At 46.6% G+C, this 15,648-nt stretch overlaps 1 protein-coding gene across 4 annotated transcripts in view; it reads left to right on the top strand.

Moving 5' to 3' along the window:
• LOC134345104 (TRAF2 and NCK-interacting protein kinase-like) overlaps positions 1-15,648 on the top strand; it is a 255,068-nt gene that overhangs the window by 129,855 nt on the left and 109,565 nt on the right. For all 4 annotated transcript variants that reach the window (XM_063045266.1, XM_063045265.1, XM_063045267.1 and 1 more), the window contains exons 4-7: positions 658-783; positions 4,587-4,697; positions 9,060-9,150; positions 14,958-15,088. In XM_063045266.1, coding sequence (XP_062901336.1) covers positions 658-783; positions 4,587-4,697; positions 9,060-9,150; positions 14,958-15,088 — 459 coding nt within the window. The remainder of the gene's footprint in view (positions 1-657; positions 784-4,586; positions 4,698-9,059; positions 9,151-14,957; positions 15,089-15,648) is intronic.

Here is a 15,648-nt window from a genome sequence, read left to right as displayed (position 1 = left end):
ATAATAGTTCGGCACAGACCAGCTGGGCCATACAGTTTGTTTCTGTCCTGTGATTTTAAGGCATCCGTTAGTCTTGCGAGACCATGGATCTGCGCCTGGAAAGTCTTCACTCTCCAGGGCACAGACCTGGGCAAGGTTGTATGGAAGACCAGCAGTTGCCCATCCTGCAAGTCTCCCCTCTCCACATACAGCTTGGCACCAGTGTCGTCACAGAGCACTGTGTGATTAAGTGCCTTGCTCAAGGACACAACACGTTCCCTAAACTGGGGCTCGAACTCACGACCTGCAGGTCGCTAGTCCAATGCCTTAACCACTTGGCCACGTGCCCACACTGTCCTGTGATACCCTACATAATTGAGTAATAGAGAACTATGACACAGGAACAGGCCCTTTGGCCTCTCTAGTCCATGCCAGCCTGGTCATCTGCCTAGTTCCATCTACATTCCCATCAGTGATTAACTGATGGACCCTAACTTGGGCTGGACATATGTCAAAACTTGTGCATCATGCTTTGGGACTGTGTTGGCCATTGATGCAAACACTGCATTTCACTGTATGCTTTAATATTTTGATATAATCTTTGAACAGAAGTCTGTGTCTTTGGTGGGAATGATTGTCATGGGTGAATGAGACTGAGATGTTTGTTCCTTCCCACAGGATGAAGAAGAGGAGATCAAACAGGAAATAAATATGCTAAAAAAGTATTCTCACCATCGAAACATTGCCACGTACTATGGCGCCTTCATTAAGAAGAACCCTCCAGGCGTGGACGACCAGCTTTGGGTAAAGGACCTCCTTTCAACTCCGTGTACTCTCTGGTGTGGACAAGGCTGAGCAAGGAAGGGAGGGTAATCAACAGAGCCAAATGCCTATTGTGGGATCCAACTGTTTAATTCTTAGATTAAACCATTTAATTGATATTTTCTTTGCAGTTTAACAATTAATTATCCACTTGTATTTTAAATAGTTCTTATATGTATATGCAAATTTTATATGCCTCCTGATGGAAATACAAAGTATAGTCCTGGAAAGTTCTGGAAGCTTCTTTATTCTGCATTATTGAATATGTGCTTTTCATTGGTTGATGCTTATCTATGAATTTGAATGGAATTTTTCCTTATCTCTATGGGTATAAAATAGCTAAATGCAAAGCAGCATCATCTTAACCTTCTCAATCTTAGCTTTCCCTTCACTTAGCAGACCTTTGTCACTCTGTGCTTCTGTTTCCTTCATTCGATCAACTCTTAATAAAATGATCATGAAGCATTAGTTTTATGCATCTTTCCTGACTTTTGAAAGAAACTTAGATTAAAACATTGGAATCCAACATGACTATTGTTCCATTCTGATGTTTTGATCCAACGTTCTTTTGGAAGTCAAGGAAGAGGTATCAAATTTGTTACTTCAGAATAATTTTATTAGGATCAGAATCACTGTCTAGCTACTAGGAACAAAGAACAGAAGATGAAAACAATGGGGGGGGGGAGTGTACTCAATTCTTTTTATACCATAGATAAGAAACATTCCATTCTGCCAGGAAATGTAGAGGAGGTTCAACCCAAACACGGAACAGTGGAGGTGATCACTTTAATAATAAACTGCAAAATAATAAGCCACAAGGGGCCTAAAAACAAGAGAGAACACAACAAGACTACAAGGTAAGGGAAGGCTAGGAGCAACTGGTTGAGGCCTTGTAAGTTCAATGGGTGATCATGAACTGTGGATGAGAAATGGGTTTAAATAGGCTGCAGGTAATTCGTTAGAAATGAGTGGCTGTTAACTCCTATTAACTGGGTGAAAACTGGGAGATGCCTGCCAGTGCAGACCTGACACATGCAAATTTGTAGATAAGAGGTAACCAATCAGGTAGCCCTATTCAAATAATGCAGCATCAGAGAGGCTTCCAGAAATTTCCAGAATGATACAAAGAACTGTAATCACTAAGAGGTACCCTGAGCAACTACACATACATACCGTGACCACTCGGAAACATACTAAAAAGTTACATTTATATAAATAGCTATAAAAATACAAGCAGGTAATTAACTGTTAAGCTGCAAAGAAAATTGAACAATCTAATCCTACACTATGTTCTCAGACCTGTCCCACCTCACCCACCCATTGACCCATTCAGGAGGGGCAAGCATTGAGAGGATGGCCTCCATGTTCTTCATCAGAACTTTGCTCAGGTTTGCTGATGAGGATATTGGTGGAGCTGGTTTATTCGAGTTGGCCTCATGGGCAACTTGCCTTCATATGCCTTCTTAACCACTCTGTCCACCTGCGTAGCCTCTTTCAGTGACCGCTAGATAGTGTAGATAGTTGTGGGCACAGCTCAGCACATCATGGAAGCCAGCCTCCTGACCATGGATTCTGTCTACGTTTCCCACTGCCTCGGTAAAATCAAAGATCCCACCCAGCCCAGACATTCTCTCTTCTCCCCAATTCCCTCTCCTAAAGCCTGAAAGCACGTACCACCAGGCTGCTAGACCTCATGGTCTACCTCGTTATGAACTCGTACCTTATTGTCTGCCTGCACTGCACTGTCTCTGTAACTATAAGACTGTATTCTGCATTGTCGTACTGTTTTACCTTGTACTACCACAATGCACTGTGTAATAATTTCATCTGTATGAACAGTATGCAACATAATTTCTTCACTATACCTCAGTAAGTATTACAATAATGAACCAATTTACCAATTTATTGAATCAGAATGAGGTTTATTCTTGCTGATATTTGTAATGAAATCTGTTGTGCGACAGCAGTGCAGTGCAAGACAGCAAATACACTAAAACATACGATAAACATACACTCCGTCCACTGTACCTGATAAGGTGGCCACTGAGTGTATCTTTTTTGATGTGCTGTGTGTTCAGAGATGCACTTCTGCACACCACTGTTGTAACGTGTGGTTATCTGACTTACTGTCACCTTCCTGTCCGCTTGAACCAGTCCAGCCATTCTCCTCTGACCCCTCTCATTGACAAGGCATTTTTGTCCACAGAACTGTGGATGTTTTTCTGATTTTTCGCACCATTCTCTGTAAACTCTAGAGGCTGTTGTGTGTGAAAATCCCAGGAAGTCCGCAGTCTCTGAGATACTCAACTACCCTGTCTGGCACCAACAATCATTCCACAGTCAAAGTCACTTAGATCATATTTATTCCCCATTCTGATATTTGGTCTGAGCTGTTACGTACCCGGTAACTGGGTTGCCAAACCAGCAGAAATAGATCACTCAGTTGGAGTCTGGATTACTAGAACTAAGAAAGTTTTATTAAAGAAACAAGCAACACAGTAATCGAAAGGATAATAAATGCAACAGTTCAGCAATGATAAACACACATGTGCACAGAATTAAGATAACAGCATCAATCAAGCTCTATCGTTGTCTAGGGGTAAATGACCAAATTTCAAAGTGACACAAAAGTTCAGTCCAATTTAGTTCAGTTCGCAGTAATCGTTGCCATGGCGATGGACAACGTGGGGGGAGAGAGCGAGAGAGAGAATGGGAACGACTGATCATTCAGAAACGGCTTCCACTCACAGACCGGCGATAATTGCTCACAAACAGCTTTTGGGCGGGTCCTTGGTGATGTCACCTGAGGTCACCGACTGTGACCCCTCCTCCAGATGCGGTCGATCCTCTGCAGTGAACCCGACACCCAAGCAAGGGCGGACACACACCGGGTTCCCGCTGATCGTACCTTTCCACCCTGTGCGTTATTCGGTACTCCCCACCGACTCGTGAGAGGCGCACCGCTTCCAGGGTCTCGTTACCTCGGGTGTCGTGTGTGTCCTGCCTTAGCGAACCTGTCCCTTTTTATCCCCCTGCTGGGGTGTCGCCTGTCCATCACTTCAAACAGTTCAGGGTTCAAAGGGGGAGCCGCTCCAGACAGCTCTCTCTCTCCCGTCCCTTCATTACACATCTCCAGATGCTGTTTCATTGTGTTCCTTATCTCTCTCTTGAAGACAGGTGGCAGACCAACTGCTGATCACACAGGACAGCTAACATCTTATCTATTTGTATTCTCGTCACAGAGCAACTGAACCTCTTGACCATGTCTGCATACTTTTATGCATTGAATTGCTGCAACGTGATTGGCTGATCCAATATTTGCCTTAACAAGCAGGTGTACAGGTGTACCTAATAAAGTGGCCACTGAGTGTATGTTGTGAAATTTGTTGTTTTGCGGCAGCAGTACATTGTAATATATAAAGCAAACTGTATATAAAAGCAAGGCAAAAAGAGAACAAGATATTGAGGTAGTGTACGTGGGTCCATTGTCCATTCAGAAATCTGATTGAAGAGGGGAAGAAGCTGTTTCTAAAATGTCTCTGTGTCTTCAGGCTCCTGGGTGATGCATACCACCTTCTTGAGGTTTTGCCTTTTGAAGGAGTCCTCGATGCTGGGGAGGCTGGAGCCCATGATGGAGCTGGCTGAGTTTACAGCTTTCTGCAGCTCTTTCAGATCCTGTGCATTGGCCTCCCCAGACCAGACGGTGACGTAACCAGTCAGAATGCTCCCCACCGTATGGCTGTAGAAATCTGGTGACATACTCACCGCGTGCCTGTGTTTTCCAGCTGGTGATGGAGTTCTGTGGTGCTGGCTCGGTGACAGACCTGATCAAAAACACCAAGGGAAACACGCTGAAGGAGGAGTGGATCGCCTACATTTGCCGCGAGATTTTACGAGTATGTATTCAAGTTCAAGTCCAGTTTATTGTCATTCATCCGTACGCACAAATACCGCCAAACAAAACAACGTTCCTCCAGACCAAGGTGTAGAACAGAACACATATAAGACATGATGTAATATTCATCATCATCACTATGTGCTGTATCGTGTGACGGGTGGTCGTGATCTTTCCATGACCATGATTGTTCTTGGCAAATTTTCCCACGGAAGTTGTTTGCCGTCTTCTGGCCAGTGTCTTTACAAGACGGGTAACCCCAGCCATAATCAATAATCTTCAAAGATTGTCTGCCTGGTGTCGGTGGTCACATAACCAGGGCTTGTGATCTGCACCTGCTGCTCATATGACCATCCACCACCTGCTCCCATGGCTTCCTGTGACCCTGATCGGGGACTAAGTGGGTGCTCAGGGGATCAAGTGCTATACTTTGCCCAGTAGAGGGAAAGAGCACCTTACATCTCATCACCCCAAAAGTAATTTACCACAAATAAATTAATACATAATAAGGTGCATATATGTTGCAAGTTAAGAAGTAAACAGTATAACACAGGGAGTTCAGAAGTCTCACGTCCTGGGGGAAGAAGCTGATTCCCTTTCTAACAATTCTTGTCCTAATGCTATGGTACCTCCTGCCTGATGGTACGGGATCAAAGAGATTGTTGGTTAGAAGGGAGGGTAAAGGCTCTGTGTTTGCAGCACTCTCCAATTCCTTAAAGCCTGCAGGAAACCTGCCCTCAGCCAGGCCTAATTAGTCTTCAGTACAATGATCCCTGTGGGTGAGAGCAGGGGCAATGCAGGGGCACACCGTCACTGGCTGCCTGTACTCGGATGCTGACTAATCTGACAGGCCTGATCCCTGTGGGTGAGAGCAAGGGCAATGCAGGTAGCACACCTGTTACCACACCCTCACTGGCTGCCTGTACTCGGAGCAATGTGACTCCTGCCCTCACCCCGTCTCCGTGATTACCTCCGGACCAATAGCCTCTTGGGATCTCGTTCCTTCTCCGACACTCCAGCCCATTTCCAGCATTACTGCCAGCCGGGGTTCACCTTTGGCTGACTTCACCCCGAGCTCCAGAATCCACTCCCAAACCTCACCGCCGCCTCTTCCCTGAAGGCAGAATAGTAACCTCTCTCTTTTACCCAGCTGTAGAACATAGAACATTACATCACAGTAGAGGCTCTTCGGCCCACGATGTTGTGCTCACCCTTTAACCTACTCCAAGATCAATCTTCCCTCCCGCGTAGCCCTCCATTTTCCTATTATGATCTAACCTGGACCCTAACCTGCAGCCAATGTCTGAGCAGTTCCTTACCCTTTATAGCTCGTACCCCACTGTTAGTTATTTTTTGGAACACAGCGTGGAACAGGCCTTTCCGCCTCTTCACGCCGTGCCCCCAGCAATTCCCCGATTTAACCCTAACTAATCACGGGAAATTTACAATGATCAATTAACTGATTAACCGTATGTCATTGGACTGTGACTGGAAACTGCAGCACCCAGAAAAACCCACGCTTTCCGCGGGACAGCAGGAGACTTCTCCTCTGGATGGTAACGGCTAATTCGGGGGAGTTAATTTTAAGGCGAATGGAGCAAATTATAGGGGGGATGTCAGAGGTACGTTTTTTTTGTGAAAGGTGGTGAGTGTCTGGAATGCACTTCCAGGACTGGTGGTGGAGGCAGATACATTAGAAACATTTAAGAGACACAGATAGGAACATGGTTGATAGAAAAATGTTGTATTATGTAGGGGGGAAAGTGAGATTGATCTTAGACTAGGTTAAAAGGTCGGCACAATGTCATTGGCGAAAGGGCCTGGACTGTGCTGTAATGTCCTATAACACCTCCTCACTGGTCAAGAAGCTCCAGCTGCGGCTATGCTTTCTGAGGACGATGTGGCATGTAATGCTCCCCACCCCCATTCGAATGACTTCCTCCCAAAGCACCATCGAGGCTGCCCTATCTGGCTGCATCGTCGTGTGGTACGGAAGCTGCAAGGCATCAGGCCATCAGAGTCGACAGAGGACAGTAAAAATCACTGAGTAGATCACAGGGTCTACCTCTCCCCTATTTGTGACACTTAGACAAAGGGCCCAAGGCATTGTTGAGGATCCCTACCACCCATCCCACAATCTCTTTGACCCACTACCATCAGGAAGGAGGTACAGGAGCATCAGGACTAGGACGGTCAGACTGGGTAACAGCTTCTTCCCTCAGACTGTGAGACTAATGAATACCCTGCCACCATTACGACAGTGAGCTGTTTACTGTTTGCCTGCGCTGTGCACTACATGTATTTTTGAATTATATTTTATTAACTAATTAATGGTAATATTTTGTTTTATGTGCGGTGAGTGATATATGTTTTATGGGTGCACTGTGGTCCAGAGGAACATTGTTTCATTTGGTTGTATATATGTACAGTCAAATGTTGATAAATATCAAAGACTCTCTTAAATTCCCTAGTAGCATAGCAGTTAGCATAACACCTTACAGCACCAGTGACCTGGGTTCAATCCCCATCACTGCCTTTAAGCTCTCCCTGTGACCATGTGGGTTTCCACAGGTTTCTCTCGACTTTCCCAAGACATACGGGTTAGTACTTTAATTGGTCACATTGGTGTAATGGGGTGGCACGTCACGGGCTCATTGAGCTGGAAGAGCCTGTTACTGTACTGTATCTCTGAATAAAATAAATATTCACTACTACCACAACCCCAGCGGCATACTCCACACACCCACCACACTCTGTGTAAAAGAACTTACCAATAACATCCCCCTGCACTTTCCTCCAATCACCTTAAATATCTGTCCCCTGATACTAGCCATTTCCACACTGGGAAAATGTGCTTGCTGTCATTTGATCTCTGACAGAGACTCCACGGGACATAGGAGCAGAATTAGTCTGGATTTTGGTCCCCTTTCCTCATATCTGTCCCTGGATATCAGCATTAGTTTGACGATCTTTGTGGTATTTGGCTCTGCCTAGTGCACGATGTAAGACCAAAGACATAAAGTAGAATAAGGCCATTTGGTCCATTGAATCTACTCTGCCATTCCATTTTGGCTGATTTGTTATCCATCTCAAGCACACTCTGCTGCCTTTGTAACCTTTGATGACATGACTAATCAAGAACCTATCAACCTCTGCTTTAAATATACCCAACGACTTGGCCTCCACAGCTATTTGTGTCAAAGAATTCCACAGACTCACCACCCTCTGGAGAAAGAAACTCCTCCTCATCTCTGTTCTAAATGGATGTTCCTATATTCAGAGGTTGTTCTCCCTGGTCCTAGATGCTCCCTTTATAGGAAATATCTTCTCCACATCCACTCTTACAGGCCTTTCAATATTGGATAGGTTTCAATGAGGTCCCCCCTCATTCTTCTAAACTCTAGTGAGAACAGGCCTTGAGCCATCATAGTCATAGTCATACTTTATTGATCCCGGGGGAAATTGGTTTTCGTTACAGTTGCACCATAAATAATAAATAGTAATAGAGAAATAGTAATAAACAGTTAAATAGTAATATGTAAATTATGCCAGTAAATTATGAAATAAGTCCAGGACCAGCCTATTGGCTCAGGATGTCTGACCCTCCAAGGGAGGAGTTGTAAAGCTTGATGGCCACAGGCAGTAATGACTTCCTATGATGCTCTGTGCTGCATCTCGGTGGAATGAGTCTCTGGCTGAATGTACTCCTGTGCCCACCCAGTACATTATGTAGTGGATGGGAGACATTGTCCAAGATGGCATGCAACTTGGACAGCATCCTCTTTTCAGACACCACCGTCAGAGAGTCCAGTTCCATCCCCATAACATCACTGGCCTTACGAATGAGTTTGTTGATTCTGTTGGTGTCTGCTACCCTCAGCCTGCTGCCCCAGCACACAACAGCAAACATGATAGCACTGGCCACCACAGGCTCGTAGAACATCCTCAGCATTGTCCGACATCATTAAAGGACCTCACTCTCCTCAGGAAATAGAGACGGCTCTGACCCTTCTTGTAGACAGCCTCAGTGTTCTTTGACCAGTCCCGTTTATTGTCAATTTGTATCCCCAGGTATTTGTAATCCTCCACCATGTCCACACTGACCCCCTGGATAGAAACAGGGGTCACCGGTACCTTAGCTCTCCTCAGGTCTACCACCAGCTCCTTAGTCCCTCATACATTAACCCTTTCATTTCTGGGATCTTCCTTATGAGACTCCTCTGGAGCTTCTCCAGTGCCAGCACATCCTTTGTTAGATAAGGAACGCAAAACTGCTCTCCGCAGTTTCCATTTCCATCACTGCTCCCCTGACCTGTGAGTCTGCTACGGAATAACGTCTGACCCTTCTTTCCCACCATTCCAGGGCCTGACTCACCTTCACCAGCACAAGGTTATCCACCGGGACATCAAGGGCCAGAACGTCCTGCTGACGGAGAATGCTGAAGTGAAGCTGGGTGAGTGTGTGTTTGATGATTCTACGCTTCTGCTGTTTGCTGGCGAGAGCCGTTGGCCTCCTGTTGCGGAGCCTGGACACTTGAGTGCTCCAACCAAAGGTGTCCCCGAGTTGGCTGTGGTGATCATAATCAGAATTGGATTCACTATCATCGAGTTATATGATGTAAAATGGTTTGCTGAGGTGGTGGATGGTGTGGGGAGAATGGGAAGAAAGACACAGCTCTACAATGCTCAACATCTCACATCAGAATCAGGTTTAACATCGCTGGCATATGTTGAGAAATGTGTTGTTTTGCAGCAGTGGTACATTGCAATATGTATTTAAATTACAATAAGGCATATATCATCATCATCATCTTTGTGTGCCATGTTGTATGCCATGGGTGATCGTGGTCTTTCCATGACCATGATTGTTCTTGGCAAATTTTCTCACAGAAGTTGTTTGCCTTCTTTAAAGGATGGGTGACCCCAGACATTATCAATACCCTTCAGAGATTGTCTGCCTGCTGTCAGTGGTCACACAGCCAGGACATGTGATCTGCACCGGCTGCCCATACGACCAACTTCACGTGACCCTGATTGAGGTGGGGGCGCTGGGGAAAAGCAGGTGCTGCTCCTTGCCTAGGGGTGACCTTCAGGCTGGTGGAGGGAAGGAGTGCCCTACACCTCCCTTTTATATATTTAAATTAACAGTGAAGAAAAGAGCAAAAGAGAAACCAGCGACAGTGTAGGTGGGGTCATTGCCCTCTCAGAAATCTGAACGCAGACGGGAAGAAGCTGTTCCTGAAGTGTTGAGTGTGTGTCTTCAGGTTCCTCCTCCTCCTCCTTGGCAGCAATGAGAAGAGGGCACGACTTGGGCGATGGTACTGCGTCAAGGAGGCACCATCCATCATCAATGATCTCCACCATCCAGGCCGTGCCGTCCTTTCGTGGATCCCGTCGGGGCAGGAGGTTCAGCAGCCGGAAGAGAGCGGTGGACTCTGCCCAATATATTGTGGGCATATCCCTCCCCCCGTCTGTAATATCTGCAGGAGGGGCTGCCTCAGAAAGGCAACATTGATGATCGTGGATGCCCACCACCCTGACCAGGCCACCTCACTGCTACCATCAGGCGGCAGGTACAGAAAGCTGAGGTCCCACACCACAGGTTCAAGACTGGCTACTTCCCTTTAACTGTTCATTTCTTGAGCCAACCGGCCCACCTTAAATCATCAGGTTCTGCAGATGCTACAAATCCAGAGCAACACCAACAAAACACTGGAGAAACTCAGCATCTATGGAAGGGAACAAAGAGTCGATGTTTCGGGTCCAGAGCCTTCCTCAGGATGCAATTGCGTCTGCTGGTGCTGTAAAGTGCTCTGCTAACCGCTACATTACAGTACTGCCCATAGTTGTTCTCGAAGCTGGTGGTGAGGACTTCAGGCTTCTGGTGTTCCTGCTGGATGGTAGCCGTGAAAAGTTGGCATGACCCAGATGGCAGAGACCTTTGATGATGGATGTTGCCTTCCTGAGGCGTCACCCCTGTAGATGCTGTCAATTTGTGGCACCACTGCAGCATAGCAATAAGTGTGATGCTATTACAGCTTGGGGCATCAGAGATCGGAGTTCAATTCGGTACGTTTCCCCCGTGGTCGCCTGGGTTTCCTCCAGCTTCCAATAATGTACAGATGGGTCAGTAGGTTAATTGGTCACTATAAATTGTCCCGTGATTAGGCTGGGGTTAAATCAATGGATTTCTGGTGGAACGTAGGGAGGGATGTGGCCATGCTACAGCACCTTTGGCTCTGCACCAGCTCACTCTTACCCATCAAATATCCATCAATTTCAAATCTTAAAAGCAATTCCTCATTCTCCCTTACCTGCTGTTCTCATGACTTACCCTTACATCTTCAGTGAGCAAGTGTCTCCCATGTGCTGAATTTTGGCCTCCAGTGATGACATAGGTTCCAGGAGAAGGCTGTTCCTCTGGCCTCTCAGCACTGTTGCTCCTGCCCTAGCTTGGGTCTGCTGTCGCTTCACATCTCTACCCCCTCCACTGGGATGTGAAGATAGCTATCATCTCTGCACCCACGTGTTGCCATAAGGCCATAAGATAGCCGAGAGTAATTAGGCTATTTGGCCCATTGAGTCTGCTCTGCCATTTCATCATGACTGATTCATTCTTCCTCTCAGCCCCAATCTCCTGCCTTCTCCCCATATCCCTTCATGCATAAAGACTTGGCCTCCACAACTGCCTGTGCCAAAGAATTCCACAGATTCACCACTCTCTGGTTAAAGAAATTCTTTTCATCTCCAATCTAAAAGGACGTCCCTCTATTCTGAAGCTGTGTCCTTCAGTCTTAGACTCTTCCCTCATAGGAAACATTCTCTCCACATCCACTCTATCAATAAATTTCACCATTTGATAGTTCACCCCTTCAGTCTTCTAAATCCAGTGAATACAGGCCCAGAGTTACCAGACGCTCTTCATATGACAAGCCGTTCAAACCTGGAATACATAGAACATCACAGAACAGTATAGGCCTTTCAGCCCATGATGTGGGCTGACATTTTACTCTACTCTTGGATCAATCTAACCATTCCCTCCCACGTTACCCTCCACTTTTCTATCATTCATGTGCATATCTAAGAGTCTCTTAATGTCCCTAAAGTATCTGCCACTACAAGCACTTCTGGTAGTGTGTTTCACACATCCATCACTCTGCATGTGGAAAAAAAAACTACATCTGATATCCCCCGAAATCACCTTAAAATTATGCCCCCTCGATTGAACCATTTCCGCACTAGGAGGAGTCTCTGGCTGTTGACTCTGTCTATGACTGTTATTATCTTATACAACTCTATCAAATCACCTCTCATCTGCCTTTGCTCCAAAGAGAAAAGCCTGAGCTCACTCAACCTATCCTCATAAGATGTGATCTTTAATCCAGGCAGCATCCTGGTAAATCTCCTCTGCACCACGTCGTTCCTGGAATGTGGCTACCAGAACTGAACACAATATTCCAAGTGTAGTCTAACCAGGGTTTTTAGAGCTTCAACATTACCTCATGGCTCTTGAACTCAACCCCCCGACTAATGAAGGCCAACACACCGTATCAGCTTGCAACAAATTTATGGCCATGCAGCCCAAGATCTCTCTTCATCCAGACTGCTAAGAATCTGCCATCAACCATGTACTGTGCCTGAAAGATTGACCATCCACAGTGAATCACTCACATTTTTCTGGACTGAACTCATCTGCCACTTTTAGCCCAGCTCTGCATCCTGTTAATGTCCCGTTGTAACTCTCTACACGATCCACACAATCAACCTGAGTGCCATCTACAAATTTACTAGGCCGTTAGCCCATGAGACATAGGAACAGGGCTAGGCCATTTGGCCCTTCGAGTCTGCTCCACTAGAAATGGCTGATCCATTTCCCTCTCAACCCCATTCTTTTGCCTCTCCATAATCTTCAGGGAATCTTGCACAAGGACTCCCAAATCCCTTTGCACTTCGGATTTTTGAATTTTCTTCCTGTTTAGAAAATAGTCTACGCTCTTATTCCTTTACCAAAGTGCGTGACCATGTACTTCTCGACATTATTCCAACTGCCACCTCTAATGTGTCTAAGTCCTCTGGAGCCTCTCTGCTGCCCCTCCACCTTTCTTTGTATTGTCCACAAACTTTGTCAGAAAGTTTGTACTGACTTCTGCTTCCTCATCCAAGTCGTTGATAATAATCACAAGAGCTGGGGTCCAAGAGCAGACCCCTGTGGAACACCACTGGTCTCTGACCTTCAGGCAGAATATGGTCTTTCTTCTACCTCCTTGCCTTCTGTAGGTGAGCCAATTCTGAATCCACACAGCCAAGTTTCCCTGAGTCCTGTACCTCCTGACTTTCTGAATGAGCTTCCCACTGCTAAGAATCCTACTGTATACTTTGCCTTCAAGTACAGGGTGGAAACTATCCTTCCCTTACCCTCACTTTCCGCTTTCCACAGGGATCGCTTCCTACGTGACTCCCTCATCCCTCCCAACTGATCTCTTTCCTGGCACTTATCCTTGCGAGCAGAACAAGTGCTACACCTGCCCCTACACCTCCTCCCTCACTACCATTCAGGGCCCCAAACAGTCCTTAGAGGTGAGGTGACTCTTCACCTGTGAGTCCATTGGGGTCATATACTGTGTCCAGTGCTCCCAGTATGGCCTCCCGTATATCGGTGAGGCTCGACGTAGATCAAGAGACTGCTTCACCGAGCACCTACACTCTGACTGCCAGGAAAAGCGGGATCTCCCAGTGGCCACCCATTTTATTTCCACTTCCCATTCCCGTTCGATATCTCCACTGTTGCGATGAGGCCACACTCACGTTGGAGGAACAACACCTTGTATTCTGTCTGGGTAGCCTCCAAGCTAATGACGTGAACATTGATTCTTGAACTTATGGTAATTGTACCCCCCCTTCACTATTGCCAATCAGAGTCAGACTGAATATCACTGTCATATGTGTGAAATTTGTTAACTTAATGGCGGCAGTATAAATAAATATAGAGAGGAAAGCTGAGTTACATTAAGTATTAGCAGTATATGTCTATTAAATAGTTGTTAAAATACGTAGTGCAAAAATAAACGGAAATAAAAAAAGTAGTGAGATAGTGTTCACGGGTTCAATGTCCATTTAGGAATCGGATGGCAGAGGGGAAGAAGCTGTTCCTGAATCGCTGAGTGTCTGTCTTCAGACTTCTGTACCTCCTACCCAATGGTAACACTGTGAAGAGGGCATGTCCTTTGTGGTGGGGGTCCTTAGTGATGGACACCGCCTTCCTAAGGCATTGTTCCTTGAAGATGCCCTGGATACTACGAAGGCTCATGCCCTCGTTTTTCAAGTTCTTGCAACTTACTTCAATCTTGTGCAGTAGCCTCCCCATACAGTGATGCAACAGTCAGAGTGCTCTCCTGGGCACATTTGTAGACAAACCAAATCTCCTCAGACTCCTAATGAGATATAGCCGCTGTCTTGCCTTCTTTATAACTGCATCAATATGTCGCATCCAGGTTTGGTCTTCAGGAATTTGGAATTGCTCCCTATTCCTACTTTACTCTCACACCTTATCCCCTAACCTGCCCATCACCTCCATCTGGTGCTCCCCCACCCCCCCCACTCCCGTTCCCTTTCTTCCATAGTCTTCTCCCCTCTCCTACCAGATTCCTCCTGCTCTACCCTTTATCTCTTCCACCAATCGACTTCCCAGCTCTTTACTTCGCCCCTCCTCCTCTCCCGGTTTCACCAATCACCTGCCACCTGTACTTTTCCTCCCCTCCCCCCACCATCTTATTCTGACTTCTCCTCTTTCTTTCCAGTCCTGATGAAGGATCTCAAGCTGAGATGTTGACTGTTAACACTTTACCGTAGATGCTGCCAGGTCTGCTGGGTTCCTCCAGAATTTTGAGTGCGTTGCTTATCTATGATATCTTAAATGTCCCCGCTATATTAGCCAGGTGACTGTCAATTTCTCCCCGTAACCCCATCGTTGCTCGCCCGACATAACCGTTGCATGCTGACTTGTTCCCCCTCAACCAATCACAATCCTCCTTGCTGAACTGCACAATGCACACCAGCCAATCAGACGTCCGAAATTCCACCGGTTTTGCTGTTGCTCTGGTTTCTTTCCCAGGATTCATGCTCGGTACCTGGAGGTTCCAGGAGATGCTAGAGGAGGGTTTTCTGAATCCAGGCAGGGTTGTTAGGGCACCTTTCCGTGGTGTATCCTTCCACAGGCTCCCGAACTGACGCCCCAGTTCTCTGTGCTCTGGCCTCACTGCAGTTGACTTCGGAGTGAGCGCGCAACTGGATCGCACGGTGGGGAGGAGGAACACCTTCATCGGGACGCCGTACTGGATGGCGCCGGAGGTGATCGCGTGTGATGAGAACCCAGACGCCACTTACGACTTCAAGGTGAGCAGAGAATAGGTGGTAGTGCCCAGATTATCCATTCCGCGCATAACCACCGCCCCCCCCCACCCCACCACCACTCTTCCCAATGCATTTCGTTAGACCTTACAGCAATGTTTGCAGACTTCAGCTAGGCAGTGCAGTTGACAGTGACGGATTATCAGGATCCACGGGAGGGTTTTGATCAGCTTGGCACGTGGGCTGAGGAACGACAAGTGGAGTTGAGTGTGAGAGTTGCATTATGGGAAGACACTCGAGAGTGGAACTTTTACACTGAATCAGAATCAGGTTTAATATCACCAACATTTTAAGGCATCCGTTAGTCTTGCAAGACCATGGATCTGCACCTGGAAAGTCTTCACTCTCCAGGGCGCAGGCCAGGGCAAGGTTGTATGGAAGACTGGCAGTTCCCCATGCTGCAAGTCTCCCCTCTCCACGACACCGATATTGTCCAAGGGAAGGGCACGAGGGACGATACAGCTTGGCACCAACATATGTGATGAAATTTTGTTGTTTTGCAGCAGCAGCGCATCGCAATATGTAAAATATACTATAAATTACCA

The sequence above is a fragment of the Mobula hypostoma genome, chromosome 4 (assembly GCF_963921235.1).
Source record: "Mobula hypostoma chromosome 4, sMobHyp1.1, whole genome shotgun sequence".
Lineage (NCBI taxonomy): Eukaryota > Metazoa > Chordata > Chondrichthyes > Myliobatiformes > Myliobatidae > Mobula > Mobula hypostoma.
Note: the sequence above shows the minus strand (reverse complement) of the source record. Positions and strands in the feature narration are given on the sequence as shown.